We start from the raw sequence: 20195 nt of genomic DNA, 5'->3' as shown, positions 1-20195 counted from the left end.
ATGGGATCACACACCGTGTGTCCTTCTGTGTCTGGTTCTCTCACTGAGCGTCATGTGTTCAGGGTCCATCCACGGTGTGGCTGTGTCACGTTTTGCAGGTTTTCAAGCTTTACATAAATTTTCTCGAATGTTCTAAAGCCTTCTGCAACTTGCCTTTGCCCATCAATGTTTGGTTTCTGAGATTCTTCCAAGACCGGAGGGCCCTCTGTTGTCCTGCTGCATGGCATTCCACCCCCTAGATAGGACTCCTGTTTATTGAGCTCAACTTCCTGTCTGTGGAGGCCTAGGGGTTGTAATCCAGGGGATTCTGGCAGACGCTTCCTGGCGCCTGGAGCCTCCTTCTTCATCTGTAACGTGGGGGTCCATTCACTCCCTACTAAAGATTGCCTGGGCGCCCGCAGTGTGCCAGGCACTGGGTACCAGCGTACAGCGGGGAGAAACAAGAGACGGAAACCCCCGTCCTCCTGGAGCTGACATTCTAGTTGAGGACATAGACAGGACACAAGATGAATAAGTAAAATATCTGACATGTCACGGGGTGCTCAGGGCTGAGGGGAGAAAGAAAGCTGGGAAGAGAGATGGGGAGGTGGTGAGAGGAAGTGACATTTGAGCAAGGTACCAAAGGAGGTGAAGGAAGGAACCATTGAGCAAGGTACCAAAGGAGGTGAGGGAAGGAACCACGTGGACGTCTGGAAGCAGATGTTCCAGGTGGCAGGCACAGCCAGTGCAAAGGCCCTGGGGCAGGACCCGACCTTGCCTGTTGGAGGAACAGCAAGGAGGCCTGTGTGGCTGGAGCAGAGGGAGCGACGGGATCATGCAGGGCCTAGTGGGCCACAGGGAGGACTTGAGCTTCTCCTTCCAAGGAGGTGGGAGCCCTGGAGGGCTGTGGGCAGAGGAAACATGGGCTCAGGTTATACCAGGGTGAGGGGCCTCCCCACCTCCTCGGGTTGCTGCAGGGCTGAAAGGCGCGCGCCTAGCAGAGACTGAGCGCTCGGGCACGCTCAGCTGTCCCGCCCATAACTATTGGTGATCCTTGTTTTTCCCGCTCACCGCCGCGGCCCCGGGGAGCGCGCAGCTGGCCCTGGCGGGGCCCGGACACCTGGGCCCCGGCCCCCCCTGCGCGCCCCGCGGTGTCGCCTTCCCGGGCGGCTCGTGTTCCCGGATCCCCTTACCCGGGCGGCTCGGCTGTCGCGCCCTGCGCCGGGGGAGGGGAGGCTGCAGGAAGCGGCGGGTCCGGCGGCGGCGGCGGCCGGGCGGCCGAGCTCCTCCGGCCATGGAGAGCGCAGCGGCCCGCGAGCCCCGGGGGGCCGAGGCCCCGCGCCCGCACGCGCCCCCGCCCTCGCCCGCCGAGCCCCCCGCCGCGCCCCGCGCGCGCCCGCGCCTCGTCTTCCGCGCGCAGCTGGCGCACGGCAGCCCCACGGGCAAGATCGAGGGCTTCACCAACGTCCGCGAGCTCTACGCCAAGATCGCCGAGGCCTTCGGGATCGCGCCCACCGAGGTGAGGACCCCGGACTCCCAGCGCCCGAGGCCCACCCGGCTCCCGCGGGATACGGGTGGAGCCTGGACCCCTGGACTGGGGGCCCCGGACCCCCATCCCTGGATGGAGGGGACCCCCTCACCAGATCTCAGACACTCACCTCTCCAATCCCGGGGTGCCCATACCGGGGGGACCCCTTTGCAGGCCCTGCGCAAAAGATGAGCAGGTCTTAGGGTTGGTGAATTCCCAGATCGTCCCGGAACCCACTCGGCGGACCCAGCTGGGAGTGGACCCCAGCCCTCGGGGAAGCGCCTCTGTGGTTCCTGGGCGCGGCTGGGGGCGGGGGTTCCAGGCAGCCCCCTTTCCAGGCGAGAAATCGGAGGTCGCAGGAAAGGGGGATCAGGGGCTGGGCTGCCCAGGCGTATGCGCCTCGCAGCCCCCAGGGGGCGCCAGCAGCTTCAGACTGGCCTGAAAAAAAGACGGTCTGGGGGTGTCTGGGCGCCAAAGAGTTAAAACGGGAAGTCTGGGGGGTGGGAGAGGGGGGTCTCCTCCTGGCCATAGCCTCCTTCTCACCCTGCTCCCCATTCTGGGGGTCCCAGGCTCCTTCTCGGCCCCACCCCATTCGGAGGGTCCCAGCCCTGCCATTTCCCAGGGGCTGCGGTGGCGGGGTGATGGGCCGGTTTCACACCTCTTCGTGCCTCGGTTTCCCTATCGGGCCCCTGAGCCCATCCCCCCGGTTGTCCTGCGCAGACAGCGGGGTTCAAGCGCCTCATTGATTCTGGGCTCCCCTCCCCGGGACAGATCCTGTTCTGCACCCTGAACAGTCACAAGGTGGACATGCAGAGGCTGCTGGGCGGCCAGATCGGCCTGGAGGACTTCATCTTCGCCCACGTGCGCGGCGAGACCAAGGAGGTGGAGGTCACCAAGACGGAGGACGCGCTGGGGCTGACCATCACCGACAACGGCGCCGGCTACGCCTTCATCAAGGTGCCCGCCCGCGGGGTGGCGCTGGTGACCCCGGGCGCGCCCCCGCCCCTCTCTGGTCTAAGGGGGCTCTGGGGACGCGAGGGGGTGGCCGCGGTGGCCCGGGAGTGACTCTGGGTCCCCGCAGAGGATCAAGGAAGGCAGCATCATCAACCGCATCCAGGCCGTGTGCGTGGGCGACAGCATTGAGGCCATCAACGACCACTCCATCGTCGGCTGCCGCCACTACGAGGTCGCCAAGATGCTCCGCGAGCTGCCCAAGTCGCAGCCGTTCACCCTGCGCCTGGTGCAGCCCAAGAGAGCCTTCGGTGAGGGCCACTGGGGCTGGGGGCTGGCGGGGGGTAGGGGGGGCGGGCGGGGGGGGGGGGCAGGATGGAAGGTTCTAGATGCCTCTAGTCACATGACAGGGAGCTTCTGGCACTGTATCAGGAACAGGTAGGTAGTTTCTAGATTGTTAGAGTCAGTGTGGGCTGGAGGGGGAGTTTGGGAAGATGGAGATGGGGTGAGGACGTGTCTGGATCAATTTTAAAATACTGCTTGGAGGGGCCGGCCCGGTGGCGCAAGCGGTTAAGTGCGCACTCCGCTGCGGCAGCCCGGGGGTTCGCCGGTTCGGATCCCGGGCGCTCACTGATGCACCACTTGGCAAGCCATGCTGTGGCGGCGTCCCATATAAAGTGGAGGAAGATGGGCACGGATGTTAGCCCAGGGCCAGTCTTCCTCAGCAAAAAGAGGAGGATTGGCAGATGTTAGGTCAGGGCTGATCCTCCTCACAAAAAAAAAAAAAAAATTACTGCTTGGAGGCTGTGGTGAGTTCTAGAGAATGCTTTTCAAAGTGGGTTCCAGAAAGATGCTTTTCAAAGAGAAGCCTGCGTTGGTGCATGGACGAGATAAGGAGTCTGCTCTAGAAGGTTCCTCCGCCTCAGCACCAGTGATATTTGCGGCCAGGTCACTCTCTGTGGGGCTGTCCTGTGTGCTGTGGGGGGTTGAGCAGCATCCCTGGCCCCCGCCCAACAGATGCCGGGGGCACCCCCACGTTGTGACAACCGGAATGTCTCCAGACATGTCAACGTCACCTGGGAGGCAAAATCCCCCTCTCCCCCAGCTCTAGAATGCACACTATCCTGTTTGGTTCAGCAGATGTTTTTTTTCGGAGCAAGACTTTCTCGAGGAAGGAAGCAGTGTGTTGATTTCCATCTGGGCACAACCTTGTCACCTCCATTGAGTAGCGTCATTCTAGAACAAGAGGTTCTAGAAGTGCCCTGGCACGTCCGGAGGGAGGTCACGGGGAGAGCAGGACAGGATGGGGGTGTGAATCTGCCGTGTATCGTAGCAGGGACTCCTCCGAGGGCCACGCCTGAAAGTTAGGAAGAGCCAGTTCTAGGGCAAGGACTTTTCTAGATTGATCCTCTGGCCACAGGAGGGTCTTAAGCCGTCCCTTTTAGGGAGAGTCATTTTAAGAAGAGGAGGGAGGTTTGGGGGAAGAAAAGATTCTCAAATGGGGTCTCTGAAGATTACCATGGACAGAAGGAGGCCTTCGAAGGATAAGAAAGTTCTAGAAGGGTTCAGCTGGGGGCTTCTGAGTGTTTACAGAGATGTGGATCCACTGGGAACACATGCCCTCCCCCACTCCGTCCCCTCCAGATATGATTGGCCAGAGGAGCCGGAGCAGCAAATGCCCGGTGGACGCGAAGGTGACCAGCGGGAGGGAGACCCTGCGGCTGCGTTCTGGGGGGGCTGCCACGGTGGAGGAAGTGGTGAGTGAAGGGGAGGGGGTCTGCAGAGGTTCTAGTGTCTAGAGCACTGCTGCTGACTCTGGGGCCTCTGGGAGGACTCTCTGCTTCGCCCAGCCTCAGTTTCCCCACCTGCAAAATGGGCCCTTGTTGTGGGACCAGAGGTATTGACTCATGGGAGGTCCCACCTGCTCTCATCTGAGAGGTGGGGGGCTGGGGAGGGGCTGGGCTGGGGCGATCCAGGCTCCTGACCCCCTCCCTCGCTCCCCTGTGCCCCCAGCCCAGTGAATTCGAGGAGGAGGCATCGGGGAGGGTGGACGACCTGCTGGAGAGCTACATGGGCATCCGGGACCCAGAGCTGGGTAAGGGGCCAGGGTAAGCCGGCAGACCCGGGGGAGGACAGCCACGGGAGGAGGGGACCTAGCGGGAAGTCAGGGCTGGAGCCCCTCACCCACCTCCCCCCGTGCCTGCAGCGTCCACCATGGTGGAGACGTCCAAGAAGACGGCCAGCGCCCAGGAGTTTGCGCGCCATTTAGACTCCGTCTTGGGCGAGTTTGCCTTCCCCGACGAGTTCGTGGTGGAGGTGTGGGCCGCCATCGGCGAGGCCAGGGAGGCCTGCGGCTAGGCTGCTCCGGGGCGGCCCGCAGCCCCAGCCCCGAGCCCCGGCCCCCGCCCCCGCCCCAGCCCTGCTCCAGAACTCAGCCCTCCTCCAGAGCCCAGGACATCTCTGAGACCGAGTTCACGTCTAGAACCCAAACCAATTCCGAGACCAAGCCCAGCTCTAGACCCCAGGCCAGCTCTGAGACTAAGATCATCTCGAGAACCCAATCCAGTTCAGAGACCCAGCCCAGCTCCAGAAGCCAGCCCTCCTCTAGCACCCAGGAGAGCCCTGGGGCTAAGCCCAGCTCTGACATCAAGTCGAGTTCTGGAACCCAGACAAGTTTTCAGACCCAGCCCAGCTCTGGGATCCAGCCCAGTTCCGGAAGCCAGCCCGGCTCGATGACCGAGCCCTGCCATAAAGCTCCACGCGACTCTGGAACTCCAGACAGCTCCACGACACAGCCATACCTGGACACCAGGTCCCGCCCAGGAACGCCAGTTAGCTCTGGAACCCAGGGCAGACTCAAGGAGCAGCCCGGCTGCAGAAGCCCTGCCAGCTCAGGATGCAAAGATGGCTCCCCGACGCAATCCTCTTCACGAACCCAGACCGGCTCAGGAAGCCAGAGGCATGCTGCAGCTCAGTCCAGATCCAGACCCCAGCCCTGCTCTAAAGTCCGGGTGCACTCAAGCACGCACCCCCATCCTGGCGCCCAGGCCAGCTCCAGTGATGAGTCCGGCTCGGACACTGAGCCCAGCTCTGGAGCCCAGCCCAGTGCCACCACCAGGCCCGTCTCCAGAATTCACACGAGCTCTGGAACTCTATCCATCTCCGAAGCAAGGCCTGCCTCCAGAACTCGGCTTGACGCTGGGCCTCACTCCCACTGCAGGACGCAGACCAGCTCTAGAATGCTGTCCAACTCAGGGACCCAGACCAGCTTCAAGGCCTGGCCAAGTTCCAGAGCTCAGCCCAGCTCAGGCACCCCACGCAGCTCCAGAACTCAGCTCCCTCCTGGAGCACAGACTGGCTCTGAAATCCCAGCCCGCTCCAAAATGCAGTCAGTGGCGGAGACCCAGTTGAGTTCCAGAATCCAGCTAACCTCTGGGATCCAGTCTAGTGCCGGGACCCAGGCCAATGCAGCAGCAGACTCAGGCTCCAGAACTCTGTCCAGCTCTGAGAGCAGGCCCAGCTCCAGGACGCAGCCCTGCCCAGGAGCTCAACTAACCTCTGAGACTCAGCTCATCTCCAAAACCCTGACAAGTTCTAGATACCAGCTCCAGGCCACATCCCAAGGCAGCTCTGGTATTGAGCTGGACTTTGGAATGCAGACCAGCTCTGGCACTCAGCTCATCTCTAGAGCCCAGCCTAGCTCCGGAACCCAGGCCAGTGCAAGAAACCAGCCCAGCTCTGGAGCCCACCTTAGTTCCAGAACCCAGCCTGTTTCCGGAGCCCAACCCAGCTCCAGAACCCAGACCAGTTCTGGAACCCAGCTCAGCTCTGAGACCCAGCTCAGCCCTGGGACCCAGACCAGTGCAAGAATTCAGCCCAGCTCTGGAGCCCAGCTCAGCTCCAGATCCCAGTCCAGCTCTGAGACCTGGCTCAGCTCTGAGACTCAGCTCAGCTCCAGATCCCAGTTCAGCCCCAGGATTCAGGTCAGCTGTGAGACCCAACCCAGCTCCAGAACCCAGACCAGTTCTGGAGCCCAGTTCAGCTCTGAGACCCAACCCAGCTCTGGGACCCAGAGCAGCTCTGAAACCCAGACCAGTACAAGAATGCAGCCCAGCTCTGGAGCCCTCCTTAGTTCCAGATCTCAGCCTGTTTCTGGAACCCAACCCAGCTCCAGAACCCAGACCAGTTCTGGAGCCCAGTTCAGCCCCGGGATCCAGACCAGTGCAAGAATTCAGTCCAGCTCTGGAGCCCAGCTCAGCTCCAGAATCCAACCTGTTTCTGGAACCCAATCCAGCTCCAGAATCCAGCTCAGCTCTGAAAATGGGCTCCGCCTGCAGACCCCTGGCTGTGACCCTAGAACCCAGCCTGAGCCCACTCCCCCAGCCCTTCCTCAGCCCCCAGGCCCACCACCCGGAGGCCCCACCCTGGTCCCTAGCAAAGTCTCTCGGCCTCAGCCTCAGCCCCATGATCTGGTACAGGGAGCCCAGGCCGAGGCCGGCCCTGGCCAAAGCCCACCAGCTTCCCACCTGGCCCCACCGCCACAGGCCCCCTTGGCGCCCCAGAAACCAGCCCTTTCCCCTAAGCCCCACCTGGGAGCCCAAAAGTCCACCTCATCTCCCATATCTAGTTCTGCCCCCAGGGCGGCCCTCCTGTGTTCCAAGACCTCTGGACCCGCAGTTCCGGGGCCTGCCCCCTCCCCCACCTCCCCCACCTCCCCCCTGCCCAGGGAGTCAGGGCCCCTCCCTCACCCTGGGGGGCCGTAACTTGAGGGGTGACGTAGTTTTGGTCTCCCCGGCCCCCATCCCCTCTCTGCTCCTCCCAGCCCTCCTCCCCCAGAAGCAGCTGGTAACCTCATTCCCCAAGGGGAGGCGGGGGTGGGGGGGGTGGGGGGTGGGGGGTGGGGGGGGTGGAAACAGGTGTTTCGGTTTCACTGGGCCTGGCTCCGGGAGATGAAAGTAGATCCCAGCTCCGTGGAGGGGAAGGGGGGGCCGGGGGCGGGGAAAGGGGGCGGGGCGGCTCCTCCTGTACCTGGAGGGCTCGCGGGAATAAAGGCACCTCCATCCTGCAGCCGGTGTGTCGTTTTGCGGGGATTTTGCGGGAGAGCAGAGGAAGGGGGGGGCATGAGAGTCTGGTGGGGGGGGCTGCCATGGTTGCCATGACAACACCGGATGCTTCTTAAGCGCCTACTGTGTGCCAGGCTCTTCGTGAAGTGCTCATTGTGCATGTGCTCGGTCGTTCGTCCACTGGATCGGTCTTTACCGAGCGCCCCCCTGTAAAGACTCAATACCCGAGGCGGGGGAGGAGCCAGAACCCCGCCCGTCCTCTTGGCCCCTCCCCACCGCCCCGGTCCTGCTCTCCCCGGATGCGGTTGCTTAGCAACCGGATGCAGGAAACTTCAAGGATGTACGATGATTGACGACTTCCGGACCCGAAGGACAATGAAGCCAGGCTGGAGCTATATTTTGTCAAGAGAGGGGGTGTCCCGCCTGTTCACATTCAATCTTTTCTAGACAGAGCCTTCTCGGGCTGGGGGGGGTCAAAGGATATCAGCTGTACCCCAGTAAGCAGGTCATGTTCAGCGGTCAGAGCCCCCCATTTCTGAGGATTTCTGGAAGGAGAGGCTCGCCAGTCTAATTTCCTGCAGACACTCTCCCAGCACGCCCACCGTCTGCCCTGGGGCGGGGAGGGGACTCAGAGTGGGGAGGTTTGGAAAAGGGGACCAGGGAGGAGTTGAGGGTCCCCAGGGCGGGTGGGCAGGCAGCCCCCAACCCTGCACACTTTGTCCATCCCGCACCCTGGGCTCCTGGAACTGCAGGACGGGCGACGTGACGTGAGGAGGGTCAAGGGGGACACGCGGGCAGCGCGCTCCGTCCGGCTGTCCTTCCAGAGCCGCCGCTGGGGTCCGCCCACGCCTAATGCCTGGTGGGCCTGCGGGAGAGCTGGGGCTGCAGGGACAGCGACCTGGCCCGGGTGCTGAGGCGGGGGTGGAGGCGCCGGAGGACCGCCCGCCGGAACAGGATGTACACCCAGGGGTCCAGGATCTGGTTCCAGGTGGCCACGCGCAGGTAGATGAGCAGCTGCCGCTCCGTGGCCCGCGCCAGCTGCCCGGTCGGGCTCATGGCCGGCGGGCTCCGCAGCACCGTCTGCGCGATGAAGACCTGCGGGGTCAGAGCCGTCAGCCGGGGCCAGCCCTGGCCCCCACGCGCTGCCCCCTCTGCACCTGTGCCCCCGCACCTGCCCCCACACCGCACCTGCCCCCCACCTCCACCGCACCTGCCCCCCACGCGCCTGCCCCCCACGCACCTGACCCCACACCGCAGCTGCCCCCCTGCACTTGCCCCACGCACCTGCCCCCCACGCACCTGCCCCCCACCTCCACCGCACCTGCCCCCACGCACCTGACCCCACACCGCAGCTGCCCCCTGCACTTGCCCCACGCACCTGCCCTCCACGCACCTGACCCCACACCGCACCTGCCCCCACCTCCACCGCACCTGCCCCCACGCACCTGACCCCACACCGCACCTGCCCCCACCTCCACCGCACCTGCCCCCACGCACCTGCCCCCACGCACCTGACCCCACACCGCACCTGCCCCCTGCACTTGCCCCACGCACCTGCCCCCACGCACCTGACCCCACACCGCACCTGCCCCCACCTCCACCGCACCTGCCCCCACGCACCTGACCCCACACCGCACCTGCCCCCACCTCCACCGCACCTGCCCCCACGCACCTGCCCCCACGCACCTGACCCCACACCGCACCTGCCCCCTGCACTTGCCCCACGCACCTGCCCCCACGCACCTGACCCCACACCGCACCTGCCCCCACCTCCACCGCACCTGCCCCCACGCACCTGACCCCACACCGCACCTGCCCCCACCTCCACCGCACCTGCCCCCACGCACCTGACCCCACACCGCACCTGCCCCCTGCACTTGCCCCCACGCACCTGACCCCACACCGCACCTGTCCCCTCAAGACTTGCCCCACGCACCTGCCCCCACGCACCTGACCCCACACCGCACCTGTCCCCCGCACCTGCCCCACACCGCACCTGCCCTCCTCGCACCTGCCCCCCGCACCTGCCCCTCCCGCATCTGCCCCACACAGCACCTGTCCCCCGCACCTGCCCCCAGCACCTGCCCCACACCGCACCTGCCCCCGCGCACCTGATCCACACCGCGCCTGTCCCCCAGCACCTGTGCCCCCGCACCTGCCCTCGCCGCGCCTGAGCCCCGCGCACCTGCCCCACACGGCACCTGTCCCCGCACCTGTCCCCACCGCACCTACCCCGCACGCGGTGCCCCTCTGCACCTGTCCCCCGCACCTGCCCCCCACCTGTTCCCCTGCACCTGTTCCCCGCCCCTGCCCCCCCACACCTGGCCCCCGCACCTGACCCCCAGCACCCGTCCCGCAGCACCTGTCCCCCGCACCTGACCCGACACTGCACCTGCCCCCGCACCTGTCCCCGCACACCTGTACCCCCAGCACCTGTTCCCCGCAGCTGTCCCTCCCACACTTGACCCCCTGCACCTGTCTCCCGGCACCTGACCCCCGCACCTGCCCCTGTCCCCCACCTCAGTTCCCCTCGCCCCCGCCTCCCCCGCACCTGTCCCCCCACCCCACCTGCCCCGGCCCCTGAGATCCAGAGCCCGTTCTGCCCCTGCTTTGCTGTGTGACCTGGGGAGAGCTGCCTGACCTCTCTGAGCTTCAGCTGATGTGGCCGATAAACAGCGCCCTCTTCCTGCTCCTCCCGGGCACAGTAAACACGGCGCTCAGGCGCAATTGCTGTGACTGCCAGCCTTACTACTCTAGTGAACAGTTTACGTTTCATAAAAATTGTATGCTATAACGTTATAAAATTATAGTATAAAATTGTGATCAAATAATTTAATTTTGATATTACATATTTGATTTAAATAATTTCATATTATACTAAAATTATATTTTATAAAAATGTTTAGAAATTTTATATTAAATAATTTTATATTAAATTGTTTTAATATATTTCTTAAATATTGGGTTTTTAATATTACATAATATGCAATATACTATGTTATTTACAAATTATTATATAATATAATTAATTATCTAATAAATATATAGTTAATTATAACTATAATAATATATAGTTATAGTTATATGTTATATAGTATTTAACAATTATCTATGTAATTATATACTTATAATTATGTAACTTTGTATTATATAATAATTGATATAATTATTAAGTATTAATTAATAGTACATGATTATAGTCATATATATTATATAGTATTTAACAATTATATAACACATAATGTGATTACATATTATATAATAACTATGTAATGTGATTACATATTATATAATAATTGATATAATTATGAACTATTAGTCATAATACAATCACAATATAATAATTAATTATAATGTGTATTATATTTTATAATTGTACTTAAAATTTATATTACCTTAAATATAATTATAATTCATATAGTATTAAAATTGTTATATTAAAATTGTTCCCTGAGCCCCTACTACGTGCTGGGGACACTGCAGTGGCCAAGAGACCCAGGTCCCACCCACAGAGGCTCACAGGGCAGTCGGGACAGGTGACAGCGTTGGCTGGGGGTCACAGAGCACGACGGAGGACGCGTGGGCACCGTGGGAGCCCAGAGGGGCCGCCTGACCCGGCCCGGGGGTCGGTCACTAGAGGACGGACGTAGTGTCCCCGGCGAGTCTGAAGGGAGTGTCATGGGCCTTTCTTCCGGGGCGATAGGGAGCCATGAGAGTGTTTAGAGCAGGAGTGGGCCCATGGGCCGAATCTGGACTGCCACCCGTTTTTGTTTTGTGTATTTTAGCTTTTTTTGTTTTGTCGTTTTGCTAAGAATATTTTTAAATGGTGAGAGAAAACTAGAAAGGATCATATTATGACACGTGAAAATGACACAAAATTCAAATTTCTGCATCCGTAAGTCAAGTCCCATTGGCACACAGCCAGGCCCACTTGTTTCTGGGTCATCTGTGGCTGCTTTCGAGCTATGACGGCCGAGCTGAGTGGTGGTGACAGAGACCGTGTTAAAAATGTTTCCTCTATGGCCCTTTATGAAAACGTTTGCCCACAAAGGGGGCTCAGGAACCGTCTACTTAGGATGACTTCCCTGTTTTGGTCTAGCAAGTAAACTCCTATTCGTCCTTCAAAGCCCCAGCTCCAGTGGTTCAGAGCAGGCAGGGCCCAGTCTGGTGTTCCCAGAGCCTGGAGGCCGGAGGAGGGAGGAGGAGGCGTCTGGGCAGCGTGTACGCGGTGTGGGCCTTCGGGGTCTCTTGGGGGTCAGGGTCCTTGCAAGGTGACCGGTGTGTGCATCTCAACCAGGGAGGGAAGCAGGGAGCCTGCGAGGAACCTGTGCCTGGCGAGGGGGGAAGTTCCCAGGAGAGTCGCAGCTCCGGGCTGGTGCTTCTGGCTCAGAAATGTGCTCCTGTCCTGTCCCTGGGCCGTCCCTCCCAGGCCTGGTCTCATAGAGCCCATGACGCTTCTCTATTCCCTTATTATTATTGTTATCATTATTATTTATTGGGCAGCAGCCAGAGGGCGCCCGTGAGCCCCTGAGTCAGGTCCTCCCTCCTCTGCCCACAGCCCTCCAGGGCTCCCCCCTCCCTCGGGGGAGAAGCCCAAGTCCTCCCTGCGGCCCCCCAGGCCCTGCACGACCTGCCCCGTCCCCTCCCTCCCTCCCTCCTCCCTCTCCCCCTTGCTCCCTCTGCTCCAGCCACATGGGCCTCCTCGCTGTTCCTCCAACATGCCAGGCCCGGTCCTGCCTGAGGGCCTTTGCACAGGCTGTGCCCTCTGCCTGGAACACTTCCCCCCAGATCTCCACTCAGTTCACTCCGTCACCTCCTCTGGGTCTTTGCTCAAGTGTCACCTCTCCACCCCGCCTCCTCCTCCTCCCTCCTCCGGCCCCCAGTCTCTGGGAGCACCCAGAATGGGCCCTGCCCTGCTCTGAACCATTGGAGCTGGGGCTTTGAAGCACGAATAGGAGTTTCACTGCTCAATAAACACCGGGAAATCATCCTAGATAGAATCGCTGAGTCATGAAACATTTCCCGAGTCCCCTTTGGTGGCGAACTTCCTGGAAGGGCCATAGAGTCAACATTTGAAACACAGTCTCTGTCACCACCACCCAGCTCTGCCGCTGTAGCGTGAAAGCTAACGGAAATGAGTGGGTGTGGCTGCGTTCCAACAAGACTTTATTTTTGGACCACGAAATTTGAATTTCATGTCATTTTCACGTGTCACAAATTACGAGGCTTCTTTCGATTTTTTCCTCCAACCCTTTACACAGGCAAAAACATTTTGAGCCAAACAAACGAGAAAAGCTACAAGAAATTTGCCACCTGCCCCACCCACGGGTTCAGTTTTGTCTCAGCTGTTATCACTTCCAGTATCAACCCCGCCACGCATTTATACGCCGTGTTGATTGTCTGTCTTCCCCACCGCCTATGGGTCCAGGGAGGAAGAAATTTTGTCACTTTATTTCCTGCTGCTGTGTCCTCAGTGCCCAGACCAGAGCCCGGGATCCAGCAGTCACTCAACAAACGTTTGTGGAAGGAACAAACGAATGAATGAGTTCATTTCATCCTTGCAGTCCGAATCCCCATAATCAGTGGAGACTGAGGTGGAGGAGGCAAGCCTGTCACCAGAGCCACACAGCAAGTCCTTGTGGGAAATGGGTTGGAAACCAAGTGTCTGACACCAGACTTGTCCGACTCCATCAGAAATGAGAAAATAACCATCCCAAATGGGTCAACAACACCGATCAGTGGATGGACTTCAGGCAAGCCTCCCTGACTCGGGGCAAATCTGGGCAGGGCTGGGGTTCAGCCCAGAACTGGGAACAAAGTAGACTCAGAAAATGTTTGAAGATTCAGTGATTCTGCCCAGAATGCCTTCCCCAGTTTAGTGGAGCAGGTAAACTCCTATGCATCCTTCAAAGCCCCAGCTCCCACGCCCCACCTCTGGAAAGCCTTCTCTGATACTCCCAGGATGCTGCTTCTGCCCCTGTCCTGCCCCCAGTTCTGGGGTCATCTGTGCCTTCCTCCTGAGGTCCTCAAGAAGGACACATGAACCCTGGGGCACGTGCCCACCTTTCCTCGGGCGGACGAGAGGCTGAGGATTTAAAGCCAGTCTGAAGGAACTGGGGCTTGGGCACCGAGTGTGTTGGGAGTCCCCAGCAGCGCCCCCCCCCGCCGCCGGCCACTCACCAGCAGCGGCATCCAGCAGATACTGGCGACGACCATGATGCCCAGGAGCTGGGCCATCATCTCGACCTCAGAGTCCCGCGGGCGCTGCTGGGCGGCCTCCTGCCCGTGGTAGACGTGGCACAGCGTGGCCACGCTGACGGTGTTGAGCAGAAACGACAGGCCCACCGAGAGGCCGCCCAGGAGGGCGAAGAGCAGGCCGAAGGCCACGTCGCCCGGCTCGGCGCCCAGCGTGAGGAAGCACCAGGAGCTGGGGTACTGCACGGTGTAGCGGCCCAGGCCCAGCACGGGCAGCAGGCCCAGCGCCAGCGCCGCCGCCCACACCAGCGCCACCGTGACCCAGGCGCGGCGCGGCGAGGCGGCCGCCGGGCGCGAGAAGGGCCGGGTGATGCCTAGAAAACGCTCCGAGGCCATAGTGGCCCCCAGCAGCAGCGGGCTCAGGCCGAAGAAGACCATGATGACACCCATGAAGTGGCAGAGGTGGCAGCCGGGGTCCACGGCCTGCCAGTCGAAGAGGACCACGTGCTGGGACACCACGATGGCACCGGTGATCAGCAGCCCCGCGAAGTCGGTGAGGACCAGGCCGCAGAGGAAGGTGAGGAAAGAGGACCGGGGGGACATGCCGCTCGGCCGCGAGCCCCGCAGCACGCTCAGGGCCAGCAGGTTGGAGGCCAGGCCCACCAGGCAGAAGGAGGCCGCGAACCAGGGGGAGGCGATCAGGCGCCGCTCCTCCAGCGTGATGTTCATGGGCCGGAAGCAGGGCCCCAGGGAGCTGCCGTTGGCCCACATGGTGCCAGAGCGGGGCAGGGAGGGTCACCACGCCATTGGGCTGAGGCTGCAGGCAGGGCAGGCGGGCATTGGCTCAGGCGCACCTGGGGCAAGGCAGAGAGAATTGCCGGTGATTCGTTCTGCATCTTAATCTGGGTGGTCCTGGTGAACTCCTATGCAACCTTCAATGCCCCAGCTCAAATACCCCCTCCTTGAGGAAGCCTTTCCTGACTTCTCTCACTTCTCACTCAGGAAGTGTTACTACCACTCTGACTTTCTTTCTTTTTTTTTTTTTTGTGAGGAAGATCAGCCCTGAGCTAACATCCGTGCTAATCCTCCTCTTTTTGCTGAGGAAGACTGGCTCTGAGCTAACATCTATTGCCAATCCTCCTCTTTTTTTTTTCCCCCAAAGCCCCAGTAGATAGTTGTATGTCATAGCTGCACATCCTTCTAGTTGCTGCATGTGGGACGTGGCCTCAGCATGGCCAGAGAAGCGGTGCATCGGTGCGCGCCCGGGATCCGAACCCGGGCCGCCAGCAGCGGAGCGCACGCACCTAACCGCTAAGCCACGGGGCCGGCCCCCACTCTGACTTTCTGCCCAGATTCAGTGACCCTCAAGGAGGAGGACCCGTTCTGTGTCCTCTGGGACCCCTGGAGGACACCCATTAGTATTTGCTGGGTCGGCGAGAAGGGCCGAGAAGCCCTGGGTTTGAACGCCAGCGCCGGTGCCCACTGTGTGATCCCAGGCAAATGATTTTTTCCTCTCTCTGAACTCTCTTGTCCCCTGGTCACCCATCCGAGTCCCCTGTGGACTGCAGGATCCAGGACCGATTTCGGCCGTGTCCAGGGCGGGCAGGGCGCTGGCTGGCAGCCAGAGGCCGAGGCGGGCCCCGGGGGTCACGATTTCTCGTGAACGTGTTTTGGGGAGCCCCGACCCCGAGGGTGTTTTGGGGGAGCCTTTGTCGCACCTGTTGGAATCTGTTTTTCTCGCTTTGTGGCACCGCATTTATACTAAGAAACAAACCCAGAAATCCAGTCCCACTGTGGGAACAGAAAACAGCTCATCTGGAGCGACGGGGTCCCCCGGGACGGGCTATAAACGGCAGCAGAGGGGCACGTTACGCGGCATGAGGGGGGGCGGCCGCGGGTGTGGACAGCTCAGCCAGACGTGGGGCCGTGGAGTCGAGATAAGACAGCATTCAAAACAGCCCCCGATTCCCCAAAATGACACACCGGGTAGGACACAGGCCGCCCCGGGTCCCTGGCCTCCCACTCTGGGGACACACGAGCCCCCCGTGTCAGCCGTGAGGGGGCACCAGGCGGGGGACCAGAGTGGGCAAAGGTGGGGAGGCGGGCCCACCGTGGGAGATGCGAGGGGCCGGGCAGCTACAGCTCACAGAGGCCCTATCGTGATCCCCGTTCTGCAGAGGGGGGAAACCGAGGCACAGAGAGGTTAAACCACTTATCTGAGGCCACACAGCCCGGCGGCAACGGATCTGAGATTTAAACTCAGGCCCGCCTACACAGAGATGTGTGTAAGGGATTCGAAAGCCGCCCGCCTGGTGGAGGCTGGTGGAGGGGGGCGTGGAAGGTCGCGATGGCTGCAACTTTCTTTAAGAAGGAACAGAAGTTTCTAAATAGGCGGTCAGATCGGATTCCAATCCTGGCTTTGCCACGGACCCTCTCGTTGACTTTGGGCCCGTTACGTCCCCGCTCTGAGCCTCAGTTTCCCTTCCTGTAACATGGGGCTGCTGATGGAATGGGTTAATCCGAGAACAGGGACCAGCACGTCGCAGCTGGCCCCCAGGGGGCCTGTGACAAGAATGTGTCCAGTGGGTGACCAGTGGCCTTCTCGACACATCTTGTTAATTGACCTCAGCCCAGCCCTTCCACTCGGCGACTCCTTATCAAGTCTCATAAATTACCCGGCTCCCAACAGGCGTCCCGACCTTCCCTCCCAGGCCACCACCAGTGGGGGGAGGCGGGGCCTGGAGGGGGGAAACTGAGGCCTGGAGAGGTGGGTTGGGCTGGGTGGGGGCTTTCCACGGGGACCGGCGATCTTAGCCTCCACTCCAGGGCGGGGCGCGCCCTTTGCCGTCTCAGATTTGGCCGCACTTGGATTCCTCCTCAGACGGACGCTTCCTCCCTCGAGAGCTCACATGCGTTCCTTCTGAACATTCCTGGGGACTCGGGCTGCCACTGCGGCCACTGCCCCGGCCTCAGCCCCAAGTGACTGTCAGCCCTTCCTGGGTCTCACGGTCCTCTTGGCACCCATCCTTATCTGTGACCCAGAGCCCTTGGCCTGGGGGAGACTAGAAACTGGCACGCCTCCCTCTGGCCACAGCCTGCGGTTTCCAGGCCCCCCACGGGCTCAGGTAAAAGCGGCCGGCTCAAGTTCCCAGGCTGACGGGCCAGTGGGGACACCGGGCAGGGCCTCGCTCCCCCCGCCACACTGGCCGGGGGACAGTCCTCATCCCCGCCCGAGGTCCAGAGCAGCGCTGTGCGGCCCTTGGGGAGATCGATCTCCCTCTCTGTGCCCCATGGGAAGGACGGACTCCAGAATCCCGCCCCGGATTTGCTGGACAAACCCAGGCATCCACAGCCCGAGAGCCGGGGGATTTGAAGGTCCAAGGTTGTGGAATTCCGATGAACTTCCGAGTTCTGGAACTCAGAAGGCCTCAAGAGTTGAGAATTCCAAGGGGCCGAGGGTCCGGAACATTCACGGGAATCTGGCTGGGTCCTGGGTTCCAGAACTCTCCGTGCCGGCTCCTGGCTACCTTCCGGAGGACAGACACTCCGTGGGCCCAGCTCGGCGAGGCCCGGAGGCGCAGGCACCAGGCCGGCTCCCCCCACGCCCGGCGCCCGATGGAATGTGAGCTTTGGCTCGCAAGCGCCAGGCCCTTCCGCTGCCAGATGGTCCCTCTCGTCACCACCTCCCCTCCCCCTCCGGCGAGCCGGCCATCTCCCACTCAACGCCCCACACCCGGCCTGCCTGTCCCCACGCCCTGGGCCCACCATGTCCCCCAGGGGCCGCGACCACCTCAGACAATCTGGCCTGGAGTCCCCAGTCTGCCACTGCCAAGCTGGGGTTCAACTCTGCCGAGCCTCAGTTTCCCCCTGCTGTGAAATGGGGTGACAAGGAGACCCGTTCGCCTGCTGGCTGGCCTTCCCAGGCCCCGCTCGCTCCTGCCTCTGAGCCTTTGCCACGGCTGTGCGCCCTGCCTGGCGTGCCCTTCCTGCCCCCGGCTGCGCTCACGGGGTCAGGTGCTCAGGGGCCCTGATGCGCTGTGTGACCTCGGCCCGTTGGCTGAGTCCTGGTGACCCATGATGACGCCCTTTGGCACGAGACAGCAGGGACCAGATCCGCCTGCCCAAGGGTAGGGACCCCCGCCACGCCCTCATGCAGCTGCAGAGGCCTGTGCAGACACACACAGACACGCAGGGACACGGTTGGCCCCCAGGCCCGCCCCCTCCCCCCACCACAAGGCTCAATTTCCGGGAACTTTTCCTGTTTGTGACACTAACTGGGCCCCCACCCCGGAGGGTGCAGAGCGGGGCTCCACAGTCAGCCTGCCTCGCTTCGAGCCAAGCCTCGGCCTCGACTCATGTGGTCCCCTCTGAACCTCTGTTTCCTCATCTGTCTAATGGGCATCCTCCCAGGGCTCACCACTCAGGGCTGCCTGGCGGGTGTGAGATGAGGGAACAGGCCCCAGGCCACACGGCTGGTTTTTAATGATGCACACAGAGATGGCACGGACGTGGGCCACCATCGCGTGAGCACACACAGACACGCTCGCTCACAGCCACGCCAGCCCCTCAGCACCCTCCCTGCGGCCTCGAGGACCCCTAGTGGCCCCGAAGAGACCCAGGGACACCCACACACGTGCACTTCCTCGTCCCACAAAGGGACACAGCACCCACGGCCCAGGGCGGGCAGCAGGACAACGCCACACTCTGGGCACAGACTCGGTCTCATCAACGCCCCAGGACACCCAGCGGCCGCCGCTGTCACCGCCCAGGGTGACACACCCACAGCAGGGTGGGTCACCGCAGGAAACACCCCGGACACCTGCCTGATCCCAGCCCCGCCTCCGGCTGGCCCGCGCATCCTTACCTGGCGATGGGCATGGAGATGGTGATCGATGGGCTGCGCTGGGGTCCCTGTGCTGGGGTCGCCGCGCTGTCGCAGGGCGAAGGGAGGAGGGGGGCGCGGGGCGCAGGGCGCCCCGGGGCCCCTGGGGAAACTGAGTCACGGCGGGGGCGTGCGCACAGGGGACCCGGCGCTGCCACGTCGCTGGGGCTCAGACGGAGGGCGCGGCGGCCCCGATGCCCCGGTGCGCGGGGTCCCGGGCTGGAGGGGGCCGTTGGGGGGCGCGAGGACCCCTCGGGGCCTGGAGGGGGTCCGCGCTGCCGACCGCGCGCTGTCTGTCTGCGTCCGCTTCTCTCCGGCTCCCTCCGTCCGTCCGTCTGTCTCATCAGCCCGCCCCCGGCGCTGGCCACGCCCCTCGGCCGCCCCGGCTGATGCTGGTCAGTGGGCGCCCCCCGGCCCGCGGGGAGGCCGCGCGGGCTCCTGGGGGAGGCGACCCCGGGCCGCAGGGACAGGGGCGCGGTGGCCGGGTGGGGAGGGCTGGGGGGTAGGGGGCTGGCCGGGCCCCCTCCCGCCGCCGGCCCGCGTGATTCCCCTCCGGGCAGCACCCAAGGCCCGAGGGGGCGGGGCGGGGTCCGGCCGGGCGGGTCAGCCCCCCAGGGCGCCCCGACCCCGGCCCAGGGGCCCAGGGCTCCGAGCTGGTGAACCCGCCGGGATTGGGCCTGGTACACATTAGGTGCTTAATCAATGCAGGGTCTGTGTGAAGCCCCTGCCAGGGCTGGGGGGGGGCGGTGCAGGGGTCTGCGGGGGAGGGGGGACCAGACTCTGCAGCCAGAAGCTTCCTGAGCAGCCTGCTGAGAGCAGGTGGGCGGGAGGGCGGTGGGGAACAGCACTCGGGGGGAGGGTCCTGCGAGGACAAAGGCCGGGAGGTGGCCTTGGCCGAGGAAGGAAAGCCCCTAGCAGAGCCGCCTGCCGTGGGGTGGGGGCGGGGACGAGCTCTCCCTCTGTCCCCAGAGCGGGGTGGGGAGGGACCTCAGAGCCCCCACCGCAGGAGCGACTGAGGACGAGGCCAGGGATGGGCTCACCGGGGCTCCGGCCGGGTCCCACCAGCCCAAGGCCGTGAGAGCAGGAGAGTGGCCGCCCGGGCCTCGGCGCTGGGCAGGGCCCGCGGGCCTGGGGTCGCCTTCGAGGCTGCTGGGGCCGGAGGGCCGACTTGGGCCTGGCCCCGCGTCCCCGGGCCTCCAGCGCCAGGACTAGCTGGCGTGGCCTGGACCCCGCCCCGCGCAGTCCTTCGGGCCTGGGAGGGGCACACGAGTGCAGGCTCCAGGCTTCGAGGGAGGAGGATGAACTCCGGCCTGAACTCCCCTAGGCCACGTCCGGAAGCCCCTTCTCCAACTTCCCCGCCCACCGGCCTTCCGGGCGCTGCTCACACCCTGCGTCCCTCCAGACGGCCCCTCCCCCGTTCCATCATTGAGTCCCCAGCCCCTGAATCTGAATGTCTCTTCCTTGGCAAGGAGTCTCCCCAACTCCTATGCATCTGGCAGAACCCTGGCTCCAAGGCCCCTTCTCTGTAAAGCCTTGATCTCTCCAGCGGTCTTGCTACCCTCTAAGCCTCCTCCAGTGCAACTGTGTCCCAGCCCGT

General features: G+C 62.4%; 2 protein-coding genes across 3 annotated transcripts; one reads left to right on the top strand and one right to left on the bottom strand.

The window, feature by feature from the left end:
- Positions 1 to 1273: 1273 nt before the first annotated feature.
- On the top strand, positions 1274 to 7325 carry GIPC3 (GIPC PDZ domain containing family member 3). Of its 2 annotated transcripts, none has more exons than XM_087425752.1 (6): positions 1274 to 1498; positions 2279 to 2464; positions 2589 to 2769; positions 4103 to 4215; positions 4472 to 4566; positions 4665 to 7325. In XM_087425752.1, exons 1-6 carry the CDS (start codon positions 1274 to 1276, stop codon positions 7219 to 7221), a joined length of 3357 nt encoding a protein of 1118 aa, XP_087281878.1. In that variant the 3' UTR covers positions 7222 to 7325. The 2 variants fall into 2 exon arrangements, with proteins under 2 accessions (XP_087281878.1, XP_014651535.2); XM_014796049.2 differs by having other exon boundaries at positions 4472 to 4553; positions 4665 to 4913.
- Positions 7326 to 8278: 953 nt separating this feature from the next.
- Positions 8279 to 19706, bottom strand: TBXA2R (thromboxane A2 receptor). The gene is made up of 3 exons (XM_004441313.2): positions 18581 to 19706; positions 13702 to 14570; positions 8279 to 8616 (listed from the first exon to the last, which is right to left on the bottom strand). The coding sequence occupies exons 2-3, from the start codon at positions 14485 to 14487 to the stop codon at positions 8371 to 8373; spliced, it is 1032 nt and encodes a 343-aa protein (XP_004441370.1). The 5' UTR covers positions 14488 to 14570; positions 18581 to 19706; the 3' UTR covers positions 8279 to 8370.
- Positions 19707 to 20195: the final 489 nt, after the last annotated feature.

This window comes from Ceratotherium simum, chromosome 39 (assembly GCF_057802395.1).
Source record: "Ceratotherium simum simum isolate JZ-2026a chromosome 39, ASM5780239v1, whole genome shotgun sequence".
Classification (NCBI taxonomy): domain Eukaryota; kingdom Metazoa; phylum Chordata; class Mammalia; order Perissodactyla; family Rhinocerotidae; genus Ceratotherium; species Ceratotherium simum.
Note: the sequence above shows the minus strand (reverse complement) of the source record. Positions and strands in the feature narration are given on the sequence as shown.